We start from the raw sequence: 23,994 nt of genomic DNA on the forward strand, positions 1-23,994 counted from the left end.
AGCGTACCTTTAAGTAAGCTCCCTCCATCCTGAGCCCCGTAGTGTGTCCCCCCTGCTCTATGGAGATGGAGTAAGTGGGGTGCAGGAGCAGGGGGGAGGGGGAGGTGTCTGGGTGTCCTCCCTCCCTTCCCACCCCACACAGCAAGCAGGAGGCTCGGGGAGCAGCTCCAAGGCAAAAGGCAGGAGCAGCACATGGCCGTGGAGGGAGGCACAGCTGAAATGCCAGTCAATTGATAGCCTGCTGGATGGCTGACACACAGGAAACTTAGGGGAGCGGGGAGCTGATAGGGGGCTGCCGGTCCGCCCTGGTTCCAAGCCCCCACCAGCTACTCTTCCTGCAAGCAGTGGACAAAGCAGGCGGCTGCCAGACGAGTTATAAGGGAGCATTGCACAACTTTAAACGAGCACATTCCCTAATTGATCAGCAAAGTAACAAAACAACGTTAACCAGGACAACTTTAAGTGAGGAGTTACTGTACATGTAAAATCCTTTCTGTAGCAATTTTTATACCTTCCCTGACTAAAATAGTACCCTAACATGGTATCATAATAAAATTATTAGATGGAATAGCAGTGAAATAGCTTGCGAAGATGCTTCACTTTAATTTGCAGTGCAGAATTCCTACCACTAAAAAATAAAAATATCAGCAAACTGTGGTTTTAGACATCCTCTGAAACTGAGGTGTCTCACCATAATCCATAAACTGCAGGTAGTGGTTCCAAGCAAAGACCAAAATACAGTCTCTGTGCTTTTCCTGAACAGTAGGTTTGTGTCAGTCTTACCTGAGGGAGCTCTGCCATCAAATAGTAGAACCCTTTGTTCTCTTGTCCAAGCAAGGCACTGGCTGGCAAACGTACATCTTCAAAAAACAGCTCTGCTGTGTCCTAAAAATTGTTTTAAATAAAGTATCTAATATCAAACTCACTCTTCCTCAGATTTTCCTCTTATCCAGTTCCTAACTTCTACAGCCCAAATTACATATATTCCCTGGATGCTGTTTGCTTTCAATATAAATTTCACTCAACTGCAACCCACCCTTACAGTCTAATTTAGAATATCCTGCTCTTGCAGTTAAAACTATGAACTGAAGTATTACTACAGCTACATTTGATCTGTACTGAAAGTACCCCAAGGAGTAACAAGTCCTTTTAGACTGTCTCAAAGTCCAGCACACAGTAAGGCTCAGATGACTTACCTGTGCTTTCAGGCCTATTTTTTCCAGCTTGCGTCCTTTGATGAATCCTTTCATTCCATTCTCCACCAGAAAAAGGCTGATCCCATGAGCAGGGGAGCGGGCCTCACGGTTTGTAACAGCAACCACAATCACTAAATCACTCATCCAGCCATTAGTGATGAATACCTGTGAAAAAAACCAAGATGGAATAATGCTGCATGTTAGCTGGCAGGTAACTAGGAAAAAGATTATAAAGTATCAGAACTGTCACTGTTCATTTGTAGAAGCGTGAATACAAAAGATGAAAGCTTTAAGTAAGTGTCCAAAAGGTTAAAAAAGTCCAGATGCATAAAAAAAACAAAGTGCTCCGGAACAGTCTATAAAGGAGAGATGGGTTCAAGTGGCATAATTCGGATCTGAATGCAAACAAACACCCCAAAGTTAAAGGGTGCTGGGGTCTGAGATTCTGGTCGACTCTAACCCATTATAAAGACGGGACAGATTAAAAATAAAAGAACCACATTTGTATTTATTTTTAATATTCCTAAAGTTCAGAGACATTTAAATTCAGATTTTTAATTCAGTGTTATCTCTATTATAAAGATTCTTTTTATGAACAAGAATGTCAACTAACTTGCAGATGACCTCTTCCAAAAGTTAAAATGTTAAGGTATGAAGTGGAAAATCACTGGGAGGTTCTCCATTACTATAGCAAATCTCTAATTCTGTACAATATGGTGTCTACTCATATTTAATATTGTATGAAACACAGACTCATGCTAGTGGGTGGAAACTTACAGCTGCCTTCGCTGTATCGTATGTTTTAAGTCAAATTCTGATATCACACGAAAGGCAGAATATAGACACACATGCCAAGTATAAAAATTAGATCATATTCCTAACTATGCCAACCAAAAAATGATTGCACTGCCTTGTCTTGCCTAGGTTCAGGCATGCAACCTATTAAGTTTAAATATTTAAACAGTATCTTTTACATACTTATGAACAAATACATATAAACACTTACGGTTTTATTATTTTATTACTACAGTGATCAAAAGCCACAATCTAGACAAGGCTCCACTATGCTAGGCTCTGAAAACACATAGATTTAGCCCATAAATATGCCTAAAAGTAATAGGCAATTCACAGAAGAATCTTTGAAATATATTGAAATCAAAATACTATTACTACTTTGTGTTTTCATCCAAAGATTTCAAAGCATTTTTACCCAGACAGGCAAGAATCACCACAAATAGGGAATTACAAATTACAAATAGGGAAACTGAGGCCCAAGTTGGTACAGAAATTTTCTCAAAGTAAAAAAGTGAATTAGTGGAAAAGGTAGGAACAGAATTGAAGTCTCTTAGCCCTGATCTACACGACGAGTTTAGGTTGAATTTAGCAGTGTTCAATCGATTTAACTCCGCACCCGTCCACACGGCAAAGCCATTTTTGTCAACTTAAAGGGCTCTTAAAATCGATTTCTGTATTCCTCCGATGAGGGGATTAGTGCTTAAATCGACATCGCCGGGTTGAATTTGGGGTACTGTGGAAGCAATTTGACGGTATTGGCCTCTGGGAGCTATCCCAGAGTGCTCCATTATGACGACTCTGGACACCACTTTCAACTCAGATGCACTAGCCAGGTACACAGGAAAAGCACCGGGAAGTTCTGAATTTCATTTCCCGTTTGGCCAGCGTGGCGAGCTCATCAGCAGAGGTGACCATACAGTCCCAGAATCGCAAAAGAGCTCCAGCATGGACCGAACGGGAGGTATTGGATCTAATTGCTGTATGGGGAGAGGAATCCGTGCTATCAGAACTCCATTCCAAAAGATGAAATGCCAAAATATTTGAAAAAAAAAAAAAAAAAAAAATCTCCAAGGGAATGATGGACAGAGGCTATAATAGGGACCCGCAGCAGTGCCGCATGAAATTTAAGGAGCTCAGGCAAGCCTACCAAAAAACCAAAGAGGCAAACGGCCGCTCCAGGTCAGAGCCCCAGACATGCCACTTCTATGATGAGCTGCATGCAATTCTACGTGGTGCCCCTACCACTACCCGCCCCCGTCCGTGGACACCTGCCAGGGGGGTCTCACACAACAGAGATGAGGATTTTGGGGACGAGAAGGAGGAGAGCGCACAACAAGCAAGCGACGGCCAGGAACTGTTTATCACCCTGGAGCCAATACCCTCCCAAGGCGAGCTCCTGGACCATGAAGCCGGAGAAGGCACCTCTGGTGAGTGTACCATTGTTAATATAATACATGGTTTAAAAGCAAGCGTGTTTAATGATTACTTTGCCCTGAAGACTTGGGATGCATTTGCAGCCAGTACAGCTACTGGAAAAGTCTGTTAACGTGTCTGGGGATGGAGCGAAAATCCTCCAGGGACATTATTCATAGATATTAAGGTCAGAAAGGATCATTCTGATCATCTAGTCCGACCTCCTGCACAACGCAGGCCACAAAATCTCACCCACCCACTCCTACGAAAAACCTCACCTATGTCTGAGCTACTGAAGTCCTCAAATCATGGTTTAAAGACTTCAAGGAGCAGAGAATCCTCCCTCAAGTGACCCATGCCCCATGCTACAGAGGAAGGCGAAAAACCTCCAAAGCCTCTTCCAATCTGCCCTGGAGGAAAATTCCTTCCCGACCCCAAATATGGCAATCAGCTAAACCCTGAGCATATGGGCAAGATTCACCAGCCAAATACCCAGAAAAGAATTTTCTGTAGTAACTCAGATCCCACCCTATCTAACATCCCATCACAGGCCATTAGGCCTATTTACCATGAATATTTAAAGATCAATTACTTACCAAAATCCCATTATCCCATCATACCATCTCCTCCATAAATTTAATCTTAAAGCCAGATAGATCTTTTGCCCCCACTGCTTCCCTGGGAAGGCTATTCCAAAACTCCATTCCTCTGATGGTTAGAAACCTTAGTCTAATTTCAAGTCTGAACTTCCTGGTGGCCAGTTTATACCCATTTGTTCTTGTGTCCACATTGGTGCTGAGCTGAAATAATTCCTCTCCCTCTCCTGTATTTATCCCTCTGATATATTTAGAGAGAGCAATCATATCTCCCCTCAACCTTCTTTTAGTTAGGCTAAACAAGCCAAGTTCCTCGAGTCTCCTTTCATAAGACAAGTTTTCCATTCCTTGGATTATCCTAGTAGCCCTTCTCTGTACCTGCTCCAGTTTGCATTCATTCTTTTTAAACATGGGAGACCAGAACTGCACACAGTATTCCAGGTGAGGTCTCACCAGTGCCTTGTATAATGGTACTAAAACCTCCTTATCCCTACTGGAAATGCCTCTCCTGATGCATCCCAAAACTGCATTAGCTTTTTTCACAGCCATATCACATTGGCAGCTCGTAGTCATCCTATGATCAACCAATACTCCAAGGTCCTTCTCCTCCTCCGTGATTTCTAATTGATGCGTCCCCAGCTTATAACTAATATTCTTGTTATTAATCCCTAAATGCATAACCTTACACTTCTCACTATTAAATTTCATCCTATTACTATTACTCCAGTTTACAAGGTCATCCAGATCCTCCTGTATGATATCCCAATCCCTCTCTGAATTAGCAATACCTCCCAGCTTTGTATCATCTCCAAACTTTATTAGCATACTCACACTTTTTGTGCCGATGTCAGTAATAAAAAGATTAAATAAGATTGGTCCCAAAACTGATCCCTGAGGAACTCCAGTAGTAACCTCCCTCCAGCCTGACAGTTCGCCTTTCAGTAGGACCCACTGTAGTCTCCCCTTTAACCAATTCCTTATCCACCTTTCGATGTTCATATTGATCCCCATCTTTTCCAACTTAACTAATAATTCCCCATGTGGCACGGTATCAAACGCCTTACTGAAATCTAGGTAAACCAGATCCACAGCGTTTCCTTTGTCTTTAAAAAAAAAAAAAAAAAAAAAATCTGTTACTTTCTCAAAATCAGGTTGGTTTGGCATGATCTACCTTTTGTAAAACCATGGTGTATTTTGTCCCGTTTACCATTGACTTCAATGTCCTTAACTATTTTCTCCTTCAAAATTTTTTTCCAGAACCTTGCATACTACAGATGTCAAACTAACAGGCCTGTAGTTACCCGGATCACTTTTTTTTCCTTTCTTAAAAATAGGAACTATATTAGCAATTCTCCAATCATACGGTACAACTCCCGAGTTTACAGATTCATTAAAAATTCTTGCTAATGGGCTTGCAATTTCAGGTGCCAATTCCTTTAATATTCTTGGATGAAGATTATCTGGGCCCTCTGATTTAGTCCCATTAAGCTGTTTGAGTTTCGCTTCTACCTCAGATATGGTAATATCTATCTCCATATCCTCATTCCCATTTGTCATGCTACCGTTATCCCTAAGATTCTCTTTAGCCTTATTAAAGACTGAGGCAAAGTATTTGTTTAGATACTGGGCCATGCCTAGATTATCCTTAACCTCCACTCCATCCTCAGTGTTTAGCGGTCCCACTTCTTTCTTAGTTTTCTTCTTATTTATATGGCTATAGAACCTTTTACTATTGGTTTTAATTCCCTTTGCAAGGTTCAACTCTACTTGACATTTAGCCTGTCTCACTTTATCTCTACATGTTCTGACCTCAATAAAGTAGCTTTCCTTGCTGATCTCTCCCATCTTCCACTCCCTGTATGCTTTCTGCTTCTTCTTAATCACCTCTCTAAGATGCTTGCTCATCCAGCTTGGTCTACAACTCCTGCCTATGAATTTTTTCCCCTTTCTTGGGATACAGGCTTCCGATAGCTTCTGCAGCTTTGATTTAAAGTAATCCCAGGCCTCCTCTACCTTTAGATCCATAAGTTCTTCAGTCCAATCCACTTCCCTAGCTAATTTCCTTAATTTTTGAAAGTCAGCCCTTTTGAAATCAAAAACCCTAGTTGCAGATTTATTTTTGTTAATCCTTCCATTCAGTTTGAACTGAATTAGCTCATGATCACTTGAGCCAAGATTATCCCCTACAACCATTTCTTCTATGAGGTCCTCGCTACTCACCAAAACCAAATCTAAAATGGCATCCCCTCTAGTTGGTTGAGCAATTACTTGATGAAGGAATCCATCAGCTATCGCATCTAGGAAAATCTGAGCCCTATTATTATTACTAGCACTCGTCCTCCAGTCTATATCTGGGAAGTTAAAGTCTACCATGATCACACAGTTTCCATTAGTATTTACTTTATTAAAAACATTAAAAAAGGCTCTGTCCATATCCAAATTAGATCCTGGCGGTCTATAGCACACCCCAAGCATTATCATAGGGGAGGCTCAACTAGTTTTCTTCCCCAAAGCAATTTTTGCCCAGACGGACTGTCTTATCCATTGCATTGCTTCTTATTTCTTTACCTTCTACCTCATCATTGATATACAATGCTACTCCACCACCTTTACCTTTATTTCGGTCTTTCCTAAACAGGACATTAAGAGGTGGCTGTTCCTGCTGGGCTGTTTGCCTGTGGCTGAAAAGAAATCATCCCCACTTTTAGCCACGCGGTGGGGGGTGGGCATTCACACTGAGCTGTTTGCATCTGGCTGGCAGGGATCTTCCCCGATACTAGTCACGCGGTGGGAGGAGGGGTGAAGCAATCATCCAAGAGAATTCGGGGGAGGGGCGGTTAGTTGAGTTTGTACTGTTCGTTAACCCAAAAAGTGCAGCCCCTCCTTTTAAATGGCCAACCCAACAGGTGCTTGGTATGGGAAAGGAGGGTGATGTTTGAAACCATTCCCACATGTTATGAAGGTTGAAGAAGCCAAAAGACTGTGGCTTACCATAGCTGCCTGCAAGCCAAATTCCGTTGCCCGGCCCTGCGTGTGTGATCTCTCTCACCAAACTGGCAGGCCCTCAATATAAGAGGCAAAATGCGACCTTGTACCAAAAGCACATGTGCTATGTAATGTTAACAGCTTGGTTCACCATGAAAGAATCTACCCATTGTTTTCTAAAATGTGTCTTTTTAAATACTACTCCTTTTTTCCCCCTCCCACAGCTACAAATGTTTCAACGCTCCGTCTACCATCTCCATCCCAGAGGCTAGTGCAGATAAGGTGGTGAAAAAAAAAAAATGCACTCGCAATGAAGTGTTCTGAGTTCATGCAGTCCTCCTGCACTGAAAGAGCTCAGCAGAACATGTGGAGGCAAACAATGGCAGAGTCCAGGAAAGCAGAAAATGAACACGAGGACAGGAGGGACGAGCAAGATGACAGGTTGCGGGAGCAAGAGGAGAGGTGGCGGCAGCCTGATGAGAGGACGCAGGATGCAATGCCGAGGCTACTGATATGCTCCGGCGTCTGCTGGCGCTGCAGGAACACAGACTGCTGCTGCAGCTCCTGTGTAACCGCCCGCCCTCCTCCCCAAGTTCCATAGCCTCCTCACACACATGCCCAAGAATGCAGGGGGGGGGGAGAGCGGATACACGACGTGCTCCAGGTACCCAACCACTCCACCCCAGACGACTGCCCAAGCAACAGGTGACTGGCATTCAATAAGTTTTGAAGTACAGTGTGGCCTTGTCCTTCCCTCCTCCCCGACCCCTCCTGGGCTACCTTGGCAGTTATCCCCCTATTTGTGTGATAAATTAATAAAGAATGCATGATTTTGAAACAACAATGACTTTATTGCCTCTGCAAGCAGTGATCAAAAGGAGGAGTGCAGTTGGCTTACAGTGAAGTAGAATGAACCCAGGGGGCGAATTATCAAGGAGAAAAACAGAATTGTCACACTGTAGCCTGGCCAGTCATGAAACTGGTTTTCAAAGCTTCTCTGATGTGCAGAAGAGCACAGAAGGGCGCGCTAATCGCCCTGGTGTCTGCCTGCACGTAATCAGCGGCCAGGCATTTTGCCTCAACCTCCCACCCCACCATAAACATCTCCCCCTTACTCTCACAGATATTGTGGAGCACACAGCAAGCAGCAATAACAATGGGAATACTGGTTTCGCTGAGGTCTAACCAAGTCAGTAAACTGCACCAGCGCGCTTTTAAACATCCAAATGCACATTCTATCACCATGCTGCACTTGCTCAGCCTATAGTTAAATAGCTCCTTACTACTGTCAAGGGTGCCTGTGTATGGCTTCATGAGCCATGGCATTAAAGGGTAGGCTGGGTCCCCAAGGATAACTACAGGCATTTCAACATCCCCAACGGTTATTTTCTGGTCTGGGAAGTAAATCCCTTCCTGTAGCTGCTCAAACAGACCAGAGTTCCTGACGATGCAAGTGTCATGTACCTCTCCCGCCATCCCACGTTTATGTCGGTGAAACGTCTCTTGTGATCCACCAGTGCTTGCAGCACCATTGAAAAGTACCCCTTGCGGTTTACGTACTGGCTGAAAGGTGGTCCGGTCCCAAGATAGGGATATGTGTTCTGTCTATTGCCCCACCAAAGTTAGGGAATCTCATTGCAGCAAAGCCATCCACTATGACCTGCACATTTCCCAGAGTCACTACCCTTGATAGCAGCAACTCAGTGATTGTGTTGGCTACTTGGATCATAGCAGCCCCCACAGTAGACTTGCCCACTCCAAATTGATTCCCGACTGACCGGTAGCTGTCTGGTGTTGCAAGCTTCCAGAGGGCTATCGCCACTCACTTGTGAACTGTGAGGGCTGCTCTCATTTTGGTATTCTTCCGCTTCAGGGCAGGGGAAAGCAAGTCAAAGTTCCATGAAAGTGCCCTTACATATGTGAAAGTTTCGCAGCCACTAGGAATCATCCCAGCCCTGCAACACTATGCGGTCCCACCAGTATGTGGTTGTTTCCCGGGCCCAGAATCGGCGTTCCAAGGCATGAGCCTGCCCCATTGCCACCAGGATGTCCAAACCGCCACGGCCTGTACTCTGAGAGAAGTCTGTGTCCATGTCCTCATCACTCTCGTCACCGCGCTGCTGTCACCTCCTTGCTTGCTTTTACAGGTTCTGGTTCTGCACATACTGCAGGATAATGCATGAGATGCTTACAATGCTCATAACTGCTGCAGTGATCTGAGCGGGCTCCATGCTTGCCGTGGTATAGCGTCTGCAGGAGAGTAGAGTTGCAGCGGAAACGGTGGCTGACAACGGATGCCAGGAGAATAGATATTTATAGAGAATGACGAGAGGACCTGCGAGGTGGATTCATGAGAGCAGAGTTGCAGTGGAAGCGGTGGATGACGACAGTTAGCACCACGCACATTTCCCGAGGAAGAACACACGTACCTGAGAGCCCATGACAGACAACATGGAGAAGTTCTCTATTGAGACAAGAGCAGCAGAGCAGAGTTGCAGCGGAAGTGGTGGATGATGACGGTCAGCAGTCCTACTGCACCATCTGCTAAAAGCAGTATAGATTCATAGATACTAAGGTCAGAAGGGACCATTCCGATCATCTAGTCCGACCTCCTGCACAGCACAGGCCACAGAATCTCACCCACCCACTCCTACGAAAAACCTCACCTATGTCTGAGCTATTGAAGTCCTCAAATCGTGGTTTAAAGACTTCAAGGAGCAGAGAAGCCTCCCTCAAGTCACCCATGCCCCATGCTACAGAGGAAGGCGAAAAACCTCCAGGGCCTCTCCAATCTGCCCTGGAGGAAAATTCCTTCCCGACCCCAAATATGGCAATCAGCTAAACCCTGAGCATATGGGCAAGATTCACCAGCCAGATACTACAGAAAATTCTTTCCTGGGTAACTCAGATCCCATCCATCTAATATCCCATCTCAGGGGATTAGGCTTATTTACCCTGAATATTTAAAGATCAATTACTTACCAAAATCCCATTATCCCATCATACCATCTCCTCCATAAACTCATTGAGTAGAATCTTAAAGCCAGATAGATCTTTTGCCCCCACTGCTTCCCTTGGAAGGCTATTCCAAAACTTCATTCCTCTGATGGTTAGAAACCTTTGTCTAATTTCAAGTCTAAACTTCCTGGTGGCCAGTTTATACCCATTTGTTCTTGTGCCCACATTGGTGCTGAGCTTAAATAATTCCTCTCCCTCTCCGGTATTTATCCCTCTGATATATTTATAGAGGGCAATCATATCTCCCCTCAACCTTCTTTTAGTTAGGCTAAACAAGCCAAGCTCCTTGAGTCTCCTTTCATAAGACAAGTTTTCCATTCCTTGGATCATCCTAGTATCCCTTCTCTGTACCTGCTCCAGTTTGAATTCATCCTTTTTAAACATGGGAGACCAGAACTGCACACAATATTCTAAGTGAGGTCTCACCAGTGCCTTGTATAATGGTACTAAAACCTCCTTATCTCTACTGGAAATGCCTCTCCTGATGCATCCCAAAACTGCATTAGCTTTTTTCACAGCCATATCACATTGGCAGCTCGTAGTCATCCTATGATCAACCAATACTCCAAGGTCCTTCTCCTCCTCCGTTACTTCTAATTGATGCGTCCCCAGCTTACAACTAAAATTCTTGTTATTAATCCCTAAATGCAGAACCTTACACTTCTCGCTACTAAATTTCATCCTATTACTATTAGTCCAGTTTACAAGGTCATCCAGATCCTCCTGTATAATATCCCGATCCTTCTCTGAATTGGCAATACCTCCCAGCTTTGTATCATCTGCAAACTTTATTAGCACACTCCCACTTTTTGTGCCAAGGTCAGTAATGAAAAGATTAAATAAGATTGGTCCCAAAACCGATCCCTGAGAACTCCACTGGTAACCTCCCTCCAACCTGACCGTTCGCCTTTCAGTAGGACCCGTTGCAATCTCCCCTTTAACCAATTCCTTATCCAATTCCGTATGGCATCCGCACGGAAAAAAGACGCAAAATGATTGTCTGCCGTTGCTTTCACGGAGGGAGGGGCGACTGACGACATGTACCCAAAACCACCTGCGACAATGTTTTTGCCTCATCAGGCATTGAGAGCTTAACCCAGAATTCCAATGGGCAGCAGAGACTGCGGGAACTGTGGGATAGCTACCCACAGTGCACCGCTCCGTAAGTCGATGCTAGCCACGGTAGTGAGGACGCACTCCACCGACTTAATGTGCTTAGTGTGGACCTATGCAATCAACTGTATAAAATTAATTTCTAAAAATAGACATATAATATCAACCTAATTTCGTAGTGTAGACATACCCTTAGTCTACCTGTTAACTATTACACCCTGTAGTCACCTATGATTCATCGTTTTTAAAACAAAATTTTACTAAACCAACCATCCCAATACTCAAAAAAAATCAAGTACCAGGACAGAACTGTAACTCTAAGAGGTTTTTAGTTTTAAAAAGGTTTTCAACTAACAGCAGTGTCATTTAAAAGTTTTTAGAATGACAATCCCCTACTTCAATCTTCGTAATTCTTTGTGTTAGGGGTTAAATGAGATGGGTACATGCTGCCATCCTTATAGCAGCTCAATATGTGGTTGGCATCTAATATGGAATTTATCCCATTCACTGAACAATACATTCACTGAATAAAGATTCCATTTTTATGTTGACGCAGTAAAGGAATAAAGGTTTTCGTTTGTTTCCCTCAACTGACAGGGGAATGCATAGCAGGGCGGCTATTCTGCTACCAACTCCACTGAACTGAGAAACAGTCCGGCCCTTGGCTATATTGTGCAGACTGACTATACCAGTCAAGGAAAAGAACAAAATCTTATGATCGGGCTGCCTTTTTGTTCTCCAATAAAAGCTGCAAAGAAGAGTCTGCTCTGCTGATTGACCCATAAATTGTCAGCATCATAAGCTGGATGGCAGGGTAACATGAATTCTTCTACAAGATGCAACTCATAGAAAAGGAAAAACAAAAGAGGTAGAAACACTAAATGCTGGGAAAGCAGCTGTAGAATGAAATAAATTCTGTCAGTAACTGGATGACTTCAGTCCCCAAGCACCATAAGTCAGAACACATCCGTTCACATACCTTACTTCCATTGAGAATCCAATCACTTCCATCCTTTTTTGCATACGTTCGTACACCCTGCAAATCACTAAAATTTATTGGCAAGAAAAGAAAGGTATTTAAGAGAACAATCCAGCAGTGGCATGAAGTTCACATTTAAAAAATAATCCTAGTATAAAATAACGAAGAGCCTAGAACTCCTTGTGGATAGTGCTATGTACAACAGGATTCAGGGATGTGTTAAAAAGGGATGAGAGAATATTATGGAAACCACAAGTGTGTTATGTCTATGAATGATGAACCTCTGCATCTTCAGTACAGCACATGGTTCAACTTCACTTTCAAAGTGAGATACCATCTCACAGCCGAAGTACCATGTGCACAAATAATATCTATTAGCTCAGCAGCATCTTATGTTGACATGGCCCATCAATTTAGGGCTGCCCCAGAAAGCAGATATCAGCCACTCAGCTTGGCAACCTCCACATATAGTTAGAGGTCAATTTATGGTTCTCATGCAGAGAGACTTTTGCTGTCTAGGACCAGCGGGGACACAGCATAGAAGGCACAGCTCCCCACTGGGTTCCCCTCTGCTTCGCAGATTGAAGAGACTAATCCTGAATCAGTAATCTACCCAATAATCCTACTGTCTGCCCTTATACTATATGAATGAGAGTACAGGAAAGAGAACTCTATTTTATACAGGATGCAGGGACAAGGAAATAGGCCCTCTTGCCAAATTCTGACAGCATTATATGGAATAAGTCAAGCCTCCTTTACTAAGTTATTACATTTCACATTAAAGAATGTCCATGCAACAAGCAGGACAGTGACTGTTTATGGAGAATCTAAAACAAATACAAAACCCTATTTGTCCTAGGGCTGATGGCAAGTTCATGGGTTTGGAACAGGCATCCTGAAATGACAAAGCTGTAAAACAGAAATTTATAATTAAAAGGTTATTTTTGTGGTTCTACTTATTCTAGGCTACTGCCTAATCAGTAAAATGGTCATATAACTATGAAACTCAAAGTTTTTACACAGTGAGATTAGGTAAGCAACATGTACATAAAGCCCATCTGTTATCCTTTTCGGCTTACCTGCCAGCCCCAGGTTCTGTCATGGCTATAGCACCAATACATTTGCCTGCAGACATTTCAGGGATAAACCGTTCAATCTGTTCTTCTGAGCCATAGTTTGCAATATAGGGCATGACAATATCTGAATGAAGGCTGAATCCTGGGCCAGTACAATTAACATACATCCTTGAAGAAGAAAAAAAAAAAAAAAAGTAAAAGTAAACTTTAGAAGAAAGTGCGACAGTGATTGATCTCTTGAATTTTACACTGTTAAAACCAGAGAACCAAAACTCAAAGAAATGCACACTAAAAGCCATCAAAATGACTAACACAATTTTAACTTGTGACATCCATGTTCTTATTTATTTATAGAAAGTACTTTCACTGCCAAAGCATTGGATTACCCACCAGTCTAAGGAGAACATTTCCCTTCTTCTCCCAGCAGTCCTAAAAATATAATACTATGATATTTATTATTTAAGAAAATCATCTGAAATATCTAAAGTAGGTGGTACTTATGCATGTCTAAATTATCACTTCTGTGAAAGGAAAAGACTATTACAGTCTGTGAACACACTCTCCTTACAATAGGAATCAGGAAATCATATGAACAAATACAATCTTTTAACAGTACCAACTGGATTCTTGCTGCAGTGTCTTGTACTTACTGCTCCTCCCAGACCACTGCTGAAGAGAGCAGATCCCCTCCAATGCCACCATGTTTTTCTGATATATTGACACCCAGCAGTCCCTGTTGTCCAGCTTTTTCCCAGAGCTCCCTGCTCACCTGGCCAGCCTTCTCCCATCTGCAAATGATACAGGAATGAGAAGTTAGTGGAATTCCCCTCCTATTATTTGTCATTTGCCACAGCTGCTGCTTTACACCATAAAATCTGCTACCAAGTTTCAGTGCTTAAGAATAAGACTTTCAGTCTCAGAAACCAACCTACAACACATGAGGTAACATAAAACTTTGATAGGTTGATGTAAAATAGTTTGGTAAATTGACAGCAGAGAAGCTTCTGGTGATAGTCCTTAGATTTTAATTCGGAAGGAGAATTAAAGACTCATGGCAGAAGTTCCCTATCTGTGGAACTTTCTCCCTCAGGCTGTCTGCGAGAGCCAAAGTTGGATGGACTTCAAGATTCAGTGCAAGGCTCATCTTTTCAGCCACACAGACTAGTTTGGAGGCCTTTTATCAGCTGCAACTGAAATGGATGTAAAGTGTAAGCAACAGACACTTTATTGAGCAAGCAATTTGAGAAAGTAGTAGAAGAAATATCAAAGAAACAGAGTTTTGCAAAAGCAAGATGCAGTGTTTTATAGTGTAATGTATGTGCTAGAAGACTTAATGAGATCCACACCTTCCTACTTCTTTGGATGATACTTTTCCTTGGATTATTAGCTTAAATTTGAAGGATGAACCCATCTTCATTGAGAGCGCATACATGAGTCCTTAAAGCAGAGATCTCTAAACTATGAGACATGGACGAACGTTCAGGGGGTGTGTGGCAGGGTGGGGCCAGGCCAGGAGTGCCAACCCAACCCCACTGTGCCCCAGCCCCACTCCTGGCTCTGGCCCCCGGCTACTGCTCAGCCCCCAGCCACGGCTCCCAGCCGTGACTCCACTCCAGGCCCCAGCCTCGGCCCCAGCCCTAACTCCACTCCCATCCCCAGCCCCTGACCCGCAGCCCAGCTGCGGCCCCACTCCAAGCTGCGGCTCGCAACCACAGCTCCATGAGGAGAGACAGATCGCAGTATAGGTAAGGGGGGGTGGGGTGTAAGGTAAAAAGTTTGGGGATCATAGCCTTAGAAAGACACGCACAGGTGGGCTGTCCCACTGGCTCTTTATCCAGGCAGTTCAAACTACTCCTCAATCCCTCCCCCACCTCAGATAGCCCACATAAGTTTCTCTCCCAAACACTCCCTGTGTTTTTCATTCACTCCGAACTCCATTCCTTCCAAGCAACATTTGTGATGAGCTCTCATACCTCCAAATCAGTCCCCCCCCACAAAAAAACAAAACAAAAAAAAAAAAAAACCAAAAGCCACATTTTCCACAATGCCTGTGTTTGCTAACATACACACTAGCCCCTCCATGTCTGCCCAGCCACTTACTATGCATTACCATTAAACCCACTTGTTCCTTTACAGTCGGATTTTTTAAAAGTATCTAAATGCTGCAGGTGCACAAATCCAATTGGCCTCATCTTCCAGGGGAAGAAAGGACGTTACTAACTTGAGGTAAAATCCTAGGGAAGACAAGGCAGTAGATCTATTTTACACAAGCTAAAGACTTGTCTTTTCTAGGATTTTACCGTGCATTAGCTAGCTTGAGTTAAGAATGCACTTTTTTCCCCAGTGAAGACACAGCCTTTGAAAATCAATAGTCCTAAGTCACTTAGTGTGTGATTCTATGTTGATAGATGTTTGGCTGCATGCGTGTGTTTTCTTTGTTTGCTGCCCCAGCCCTGTGTAGACAGCTGGCACAGCAGACCTCAACCAAACCACCCAATGAGCACAAGATCCGTTAAGGGACAAAGGCACCCAGCCAGGCTTACTGTCAATGAAGCCCAGTACTAGTATCCCACAGACTCTACCAGACCACTAATACACTTATGCCCATAACAATGGACCAGCTCGGTGAACGGCAGGACTTTCCATTCCTCCCCAGGTCAGGCAAAGATAGTCCCTCTGAGATACATCTTTATACCCAAATACAAACAAGTTAGTACTGCCCCTCTGACACAGTTACAGCACTGTGATGTGGCTAGTTATTACCCATTACCTTGTACATGTTGGTTTGATCAAAACATTTTTATTTCGAACAGTTATCTTGACCTTATCTCTTAGGAGGGGTCAGTGTGTTCCCGTTACCCTTGGGGAATGTTTTTGTACCATACTTGATATTGGGATGTTCTGGTACCACTTGATATCGGGATGCGTTTGCGTGAGTACTTTGACTAGCACTTCTTAGGAATGTGTATTTTTGCAATATTAGCCCTGTTGCCAAATTCTGTAAGCAGGTCCTGCCTCAGACCAGGCCTCTGATACAAGGGCTTATGTCTTAGGCTCTATTCCTACTACAAGGTGCTTTTAAAAATCTGACACCAAGCTCTTCAGGGCAGAGACTTTGCATATTAAGAACATAAAAGCTGCCATACTGGGTCAGACCATGGTCCATCTCACCCAGTACCTGTCTCCGACTAAGCCTGTACCAGAGCTTCAGTGGGAATGTACTGAACAGGGCAATTATGGAGTGATCCACACCTGATTTCCTGGCTTCTGATAGTCAGAGGTTTAGGGTTGCCCCTAGCATTGGGTTGCATCTTGGCTAATGGTCGTTGATGGATCTATCCTCCAGAAACTTATCCAGTTCTTTCTGAACCATGTTACACTTTTGCCCATCACAACATCCCACGTCAGTGGGTTCCATAGGCTAGTTGTGCATAGTGTAAAAAAAGTACTTTCTTGTTTGCACTAAATCAGCTGCCTATTAATTTCATCAGGTGACGAATGGTTTTTGTATTGTATGAAAGGGTAAATAAAACTTCTATAAAATGAAGAATGTGGAAAAAGTGAATAGAGACCTCTATCACCCGCCACCCCCCAGTCGTCCCTTTTCTAAGCTGACTAGTCCTTATCTTTATAGTCTCTCCCCATATGGAAGCCATTCCATACCCTTGATCATCTTTGTTGCCCTTCTCTGAACCTTTTCCAGTTCCACTATACCTTTTTTGAGATGGGGTGATCAGAACACGATATTCAAAGTGTGGATACATCATGAATTTATATAGTGGTATTATATTTTGTCTTATTTTCTATCCCTTTCCTAAGAGTTACTATCATACTGTTAGCCTTTTTGACCACTGCTGCATGTTGACTGGAAATTTTCAGAGAACTATCCAAGGTGACTCCAAGATCTGTTTCTTGGGTGGCAACAGCTAATTTAGAACCCATTATTAATATGTATAGTTGGGATTACTTTGCACTTATCAACTTTGAATTTCATATGCCATTTTGTTGCCCAGCCACGCAGTTTTGTGAGATCCCTCTGTAACTCCTCACAGTCCGCTTTGGACTTGAATAATTTTGTATTGTCTGCAAACTTTGCCACTAACTGTTTACCCTCTTTTCCACATCACTAAATTAGTACTCTACTGGAAAGTGCCATGTCCATCTATAGTTTTAATAAATAATGAATAATAGCTGAAGGTTACAGGGACTGGCATACAAGTTTTAAAGGGACAGTCTCACCTTGAAATCTAGTCAGTTGCAAAAAAATAATTAAAGTAGTGTCAGGTTCTACACCTGCCATAATTCCAGTGCAATTTTTTTTTTCTTTTTTGTTTGGCTTTACAGACATTTTCCCATTTTATAAGTGTTTCTTTCCCCTGTTGCTGTGTGAAAAGACCCATGCTAGCAACAGAAGGAAAGTGACAGACTTTACAGAGAAGGGGAACGTGACTACACATAAACCACTCTCAAACGTACAAAGTAAATTTAAAAACTTTCTTCTAATCTCTTTCACTTATATTAGCAATAGGTCTTACTTGTAAGACTAAGAAATGAAAATTTCAGACACGAGAATGATTTTAAGTTGATGGAGTTTTATAGTCTCTATTTGGTTTGGTTGAATGGCATGGCTCAGTAACTATAAATGGAAGAAGAGAAGCTATATTAAGCCCCAAGGGAAGGGATCATCTTTTTGTTTGTGTCTGTACAGGGCTTATCTCAGTGGGATACTGGTCTATGAGTAAGGCCCCTTGGTGCTATGGTAATACAAATAAATAATATTTGGTTGTGAAAGTTTGTAGCATTCTCTCTCACGTTTATCTTCTGGAGATTGTACAGAAACAGAATAATAATTACAGACATCAGAGAGAAATTCCAGGTGGAGGAGTTGGAGAGAGGGGAGGGAAGGGATGAAATAAATGTGAAAAGGTGAAATATATTAAATCCACATTTTTATTGTTTACTTCCCCAGTCCAGAACTAATACAGTTGCTTAAATCTTTAGTTGGAAGATGGTCCCTATTGGAAAATGGGACAATATACTGTTTATGGTTTTGCAGACATGCACTGTAGCCCTCGAAAGAAAATCACCATATCTGAAGTACAGCTAGCCTTCTGGGCTAACTGGCTAAATTTAAGTGGGAGAACACCATCTCATATTTCATCCCATTACCCTCACTATCAGAATTAAAGACAACTGTTTGATATTAACGTGCTAAGTCTCGATTATCTTGAAATTAAATTGTGAAATGAAGCTGCTCTCCTAGAACCATACCCATTTTTTTTTTTTTTTGCAAACAGTTTTCAAAATTGGAATTTGGACTAGGAGATTACAAAACAAAAATAAACTAAGGATCATGCCTGAAACAAGCTAGCTACACCAAATATAGCAATGAAACTGTGAGGGGGGTGAATAGATCAGGGGACAGGTAACTGAAATCTTTCACTTCTAGACTGCTGTTCCAGCCCTGGCTGGGAGCAATGCAAAATCATTACCATCTGGTGTCTCGGTTGTGACCTCTAGAAGAGCTAATTTTAGGACTGGTCTACACACAAAGTTGCACTAAAATAACTAAATCTCTTAATACACATATTTTGTTATTTTTGTGCAAATGTGTGTGTGTGTAGACACTTATTTCAACTAAAAGTGTCCTATTTTTACTGAGCTAAAACAGTGTGTTTTTTTTAACCATCTTATTTTAATTTAGCTATTAAAACAAAAACAAAAACAATCCCACTTTAACTCAGTCAGAATAGAACACTTTTACTCTGAAGTAAGAGTGCCCACACAGAGACTTGCACATAAATAAAAGATGTGAATTAAAACTGAGTTAGCTGCTTTGGGGCAAGTTTGTGTATACACCAGCCATTAAGTCCACTTTTCAGGGGACAGATATCCACAATATAAAAAAACCACAACTAACACCTTTAGACTGTAAGCTCTTTGGAGCAAGAGCTGTCTTCTTGTTCTGGCTTTGTAGAGTGCCTAGGATCCTGGTCCATGACTGGGACTCCTAGCCATTACTACAATGCAAATAGTAAACAGTGATGATACTGAAAGCCTCAGCAAAGCCAACGAAGAGATTAAACTACCTTTTCATCCCTAGAGGCAAGGCAAACTTCTACAGAAGTTTGCATTTTACTATCTGCTGCATTTGTTCCTGTAAATAATGAGCACCTAGCTCAGGGGTGGCCAACCTGAGCCTGAGAAGGAGCCAGAATTTACCAATGTACATTGCCAAAGAGCCACAGTAATACGTCAGCAGCCTCCTATCCGCTCCCGCGACCCCCTCTCCCTGCGCCCCCCACCCACTAGCAGCCCCACCGATCAGCACCTCCCCCTCCCTCCCTGCACCTGTTTTGTGGTGTGCAGGAGGCTCTGGGTGAGAGAGGGGAGGAGCAAGGGCATGGCAGGCTCAGGGGAGGGGGTGGGAAGGAGTGGAGAGGGGGCAGGGCCTGTGGCAGAGCCAGGGGTTGAGCAGTGAGCACCCCCCGGCATGTTGGAAAGTTGGCGCCTGTAGCACCAGCCCCGGAGTCGGTGCCTATACAAGGAGCCGCATATTAACTTCTGAAGAGCTGCACGTGGCTCCGGAGCCACAGGTTGGCCACCCCGTGCTAGCTAATCAACCTGACATCCTTTTGATGAGAAATACAGAATGTACTCTTTTTCTTCCTTCTAACATGTGATGTAGGAGATATGCAAACAAAGATATATATTATATACAAGCCAATAATACAATTTTTTAAAAGTTAAAATAAATTCTACAGTTTGTTATACTCAGAACATTATTCCCAGAGTTTTCTGTGAAACAGCCTGGAACTAGTAGGCAACATAAAATATCCAAACTATATCTTACTCTGCATGATAAGGGACCACTGCTTCCTGGAAGAATTTCCTCACACTTTCCCTGAAGATATCATGATCCGAAGAGAAGATCCTTCGAGTTCCAATATCCATTAATGTTTTAGCAGAAGATGTTTCTTGACGTACCAATTCATGATGTTCAGTCTGCAGATACCTAAAAAGAGAGTCAGAGCAGTTGTAAGGAATGCTACCTAACTTTTTTAAAACAGTGAATGCCTATCTTGGTCAAATACTTGTGGGCACAATGAATGGCACTGGCCTTCCAAAAGAACTTAGGAGCAGAAGGGAACTACTGGGTTATCAAGTCCAGACTCCTGGTATTGCAGGCAAACCCAGCGTAGAATTCTTTTCATAAATTTTCAGCGCGGAAGCTTAACAGACATGGACATTTGTCCATTAATCTACTTGACATGATTGACAACCAGAAAAAAAAAACAAAAAACAAGATCAGTACAGCAAGAGGTGTTTCAGGTCAACATGCATTCGGTACAGCTGCACAGACAGGCTTGAATTAACCATTCCAAAAAACACACTGATGCAGGGCTAAGGTCCATCAGCAGTTGCCCCTCACTTTCAAATTCAATCAATACCATCATCGTGCAATATTAAATTACAAATAAAACTCAACAATTAAACTCTGCTGCTTCTTTTGCCACCCATGCTCAGGGTCTAACTGATCATCCTATCTGGGGTCAGGAAGGAATTTTTCTTGGGGTCAGATTGGCAGAGACTTTGGGGTTTTTTTGCCTTCCTCTGCAGCATGGGCCATGGGTCACTCGCAGGTTTAAACCAGTGTAAATGGTAGAGTCTCCGTAACTTGAAGTCTTTAAATCATGATTTGAACACTTCAGTAACTCAGCCAGAGGTTAGAGGTCTGTTACAGCAGCAGGTGAGGTTGTGGCCTGAAATGTGCAGGAGGTCAGACTAGATGATCATGATGGTCCCTTCTGACCTTAAAGTCTATGAGTCTAACTGGGTTGTGCAGCAGGAGCCATCCCCTCCTCCCTCTCTGATAAACAGAGCTCCAAAAATAAGATCTTTTAAAAAAGATCAAAAAGTGAAACAGCACTAAATCTCAGCTGATAAACCCACAACCACAAATACATTTTAAAAAAGTAGAGAGACAAGGTGGATGAGGTAATGTCTTTTATTGGACCACCTTCTGCTGGAAAGAGAAACGAATTTTTGAGCGACACAGAGCTCTTCTTCGGGTATGGGAAACGTACTCAGAGCTAAATACAAGGTGTTTTTGTCTCTTATTCTCTTTTGTGAGCTCATTCAAGAGCATAATGATTGTCTGGTTTCACCCACATAGTTGTTATGAGGTGTTAAAGAGGAACCAATAAGCTGAAGCCAAAGCCAGAGCAGTTTAGCTTCACAGGGGCCCCAAGCAATTGCCCCACTTCCTATCTCATAACACAGGCCCTGGCTTTTATATGCAGAAAACCAATTGTGCCACAGATAGGACATGGAGTTTTTTTTAGCATGTGTGTGGGGTGAGGGTTGAGGGGGGAGGAGTCACACTCAGAAAGAAAAAGGTTGAGAACCCCTGCCTTAGACTACGTGCTAAGATTGTATACAGATTGTACCTTGTATGTAGCTGTGACATTCTGAGTCCCTTTCCCAGACCCGAAGAAGAGCTCCCTGTAGCTCAAAAGCTTGTCTCTGTCACCAACAGAAGTAGGTCCAATAAAAGATATTACCTCACCCACCTTGTCTCTCAAATATTCTGGGACCAACACACTAGAACAACACTGCATATTTTAAAAAATAGCCAAGGAGACGCTAACAGCAATATCTGGGGTTTAAATGACCAAAATAATAAAGGTCCCTCCAAAGATTATGGATAAGATTTTTATCTTGACAGACGTCACTTTATAGTAGTTATTCCATGAATTAGTCTTTCTTTGGGGTTTTTCCCTTTTGGTCAGTATCTTGTTTTACAGTACAGTCTTGCTAACTTACACATTTTTAAAAAAGAAATCTTGCTGCTTTCACAGCAAAGATTTATTTGTCAAATGGCTGAAGTGAAGATCTGTATTTTAATGCTGTGATTCTTTTTAAGTACAAATGCCACAGTACACTAGGAACTGCATAAAAAAAGCAAGCTACAGTTAGCAGAATGGACTCTCCAATGCAAACTAGTTTGTTCACCTTGGGCCCAACCCTCCGAACATTTATTACCAAGCACGGTGCTCAAGACTGTGCAGAGTTCCACAAGTCTCAAGCACGACATTCAGTGGTGTTTGTAGGATCATGCCCTTATTGGCCAACCTGTAATGCAGTGATGGATCCTGACATTGGTTTCAAGCCTTACACCGGATTTGAAATGTAGGAGGTAGTATACACGTTATTGTAATGAGATCTGTATGCAATACATTACTGCAATCTATTTATTCTATATTTTGTATTTTTTTCAAACAAAATAAATACACCCCACCCTATACACACACATACAAACCCCAACTAAAAACCCCCGACTAAAACCATAGGGTTACATTTTTTAAACTAACCCCCCTCTTCCCTCGGGTAGTCATGCTGGGGGGGGACAATGGCTGTATTCTGCACTGTCATGGGATGGTCTCAAAGATCTAAAAGGTCTTTTCCTCCACTCTCTTCTATGATCCTAAATCACAAAACTTTAAAATAAAAGGAGATGTTGGTGTGTTACCCACAACTACATTTTCAACTTTAAAGATTTATTGAATGTATTTTTTAAATTTTTTAGCTTTTAGACATGTGTACTGTGCTCAAGGTGGGCACAGTCAAGAGATTAATTATAGAAATAAAAATCTCATCAAATAACTTGGGGACACGAGCTTCTTGTAAGATCTTTGGGTGAATTCTGACTATGAAAACAACAAAGTTTACTTGGGTGTAGCTTTGTCATTAACTGAAATCGCCATGCTGGCAGTATCTGGACTAAAGGTCACAGCTACTTTCCTTCTAAAGAACTGCCTTCATGTGGGAGTTATTCCAGAGAACCTGTTAAAATTCACACCCCTACCTTAATCAAAATTAACCTTCAAGAGGAGACAAGCCCCAAGAGATGCGATGCGACAGAAAATCCGACAGAGAGGCACAAAATAAGCAGGCACCATTAGGAGGAGAGCAGAGACCTGAGCACTCCCAAACTTAGGACGAGTTTGGATCTGGATGGGGACTTCACAGCTGGGCCATAGCCAATGCCAAAGCCTGATCCAAACCCATCCAAAACCAGGGGGGAGCCCAGATCACCCCAAGACAAACCTTGATCTAACCTATCCAAAATCTGGGGGAGCCCAGATCCCTAGCATTATTATGTCCGTTAATATACCCTTATTTACAGTATTGTTCAAAGACCCTGGTCTGGGCCCTGTTGCACTGCAGCTGTACATACTATGCACATACTGTACACAGCACACACACAGAGATAGTGCACGCGCACACTGTACAGAGCAGTGTACACAAACAGTACACTATACACACACACACAAATAGCATGCACACACACTGTACACAGACGCTACACCAACTGTACAACTACACACAAATAGCATGCACACACTGTACACACGATACACAAACACTCTCCTTACAGCGTGTATGGTAACACCCATCATTTCATGTTCTCTGCGCGTACATAAATCTCCCCACTGTATAATTCCACTGCATGCATCCGACGAAGTGAGCTGTAGCTCGCGAAAGCTTACGCTCAGATAAATCTGTTAGGCGCCAAGGTGCCACAAGTCCTCCTTTTCTTTTTGTGTATACACAAAAAGAGCACACTATACACACACACAGAGCACACTACACACAGACAAATATTGCACACACACCGTACACTGACAGTACACACGGAGCGTGGGCGCAGGCGCACGCACACGCACCCCACGTACACGTACACACCCACGCACCCCACGTACACACACGCACCCCCATGTACACACCCACACACGCACCCCCATGTACACACCCACAGA

The 23,994-nt window shown here is 42.9% G+C and overlaps 1 protein-coding gene across 2 annotated transcripts in view; it reads right to left on the reverse strand.

Annotated features, from left to right (window-relative positions):
• ACADL (acyl-CoA dehydrogenase long chain) overlaps positions 1–23,994 on the reverse strand; it is a 38,612-nt gene that overhangs the window by 10,318 nt on the left and 4,300 nt on the right. For both annotated transcript variants that reach the window (XM_038422787.2, XM_038422786.2), the window contains exons 2-7: positions 20,025–20,186; positions 13,822–13,959; positions 13,175–13,339; positions 12,096–12,162; positions 1,197–1,361; positions 784–885 (exon numbers count right to left, since the gene is read on the reverse strand). In XM_038422787.2, the coding sequence (XP_038278715.1) occupies positions 784–885; positions 1,197–1,361; positions 12,096–12,162; positions 13,175–13,339; positions 13,822–13,959; positions 20,025–20,125 (738 nt within the window). In that variant the 5' untranslated portion in view covers positions 20,126–20,186. The remainder of the gene's footprint in view (positions 1–783; positions 886–1,196; positions 1,362–12,095; positions 12,163–13,174; positions 13,340–13,821; positions 13,960–20,024; positions 20,187–23,994) is intronic.

The sequence above is a fragment of the Dermochelys coriacea genome, chromosome 11 (assembly GCF_009764565.3).
Source record: "Dermochelys coriacea isolate rDerCor1 chromosome 11, rDerCor1.pri.v4, whole genome shotgun sequence".
NCBI classification, from domain to species: Eukaryota; Metazoa; Chordata; order Testudines; family Dermochelyidae; genus Dermochelys; species Dermochelys coriacea.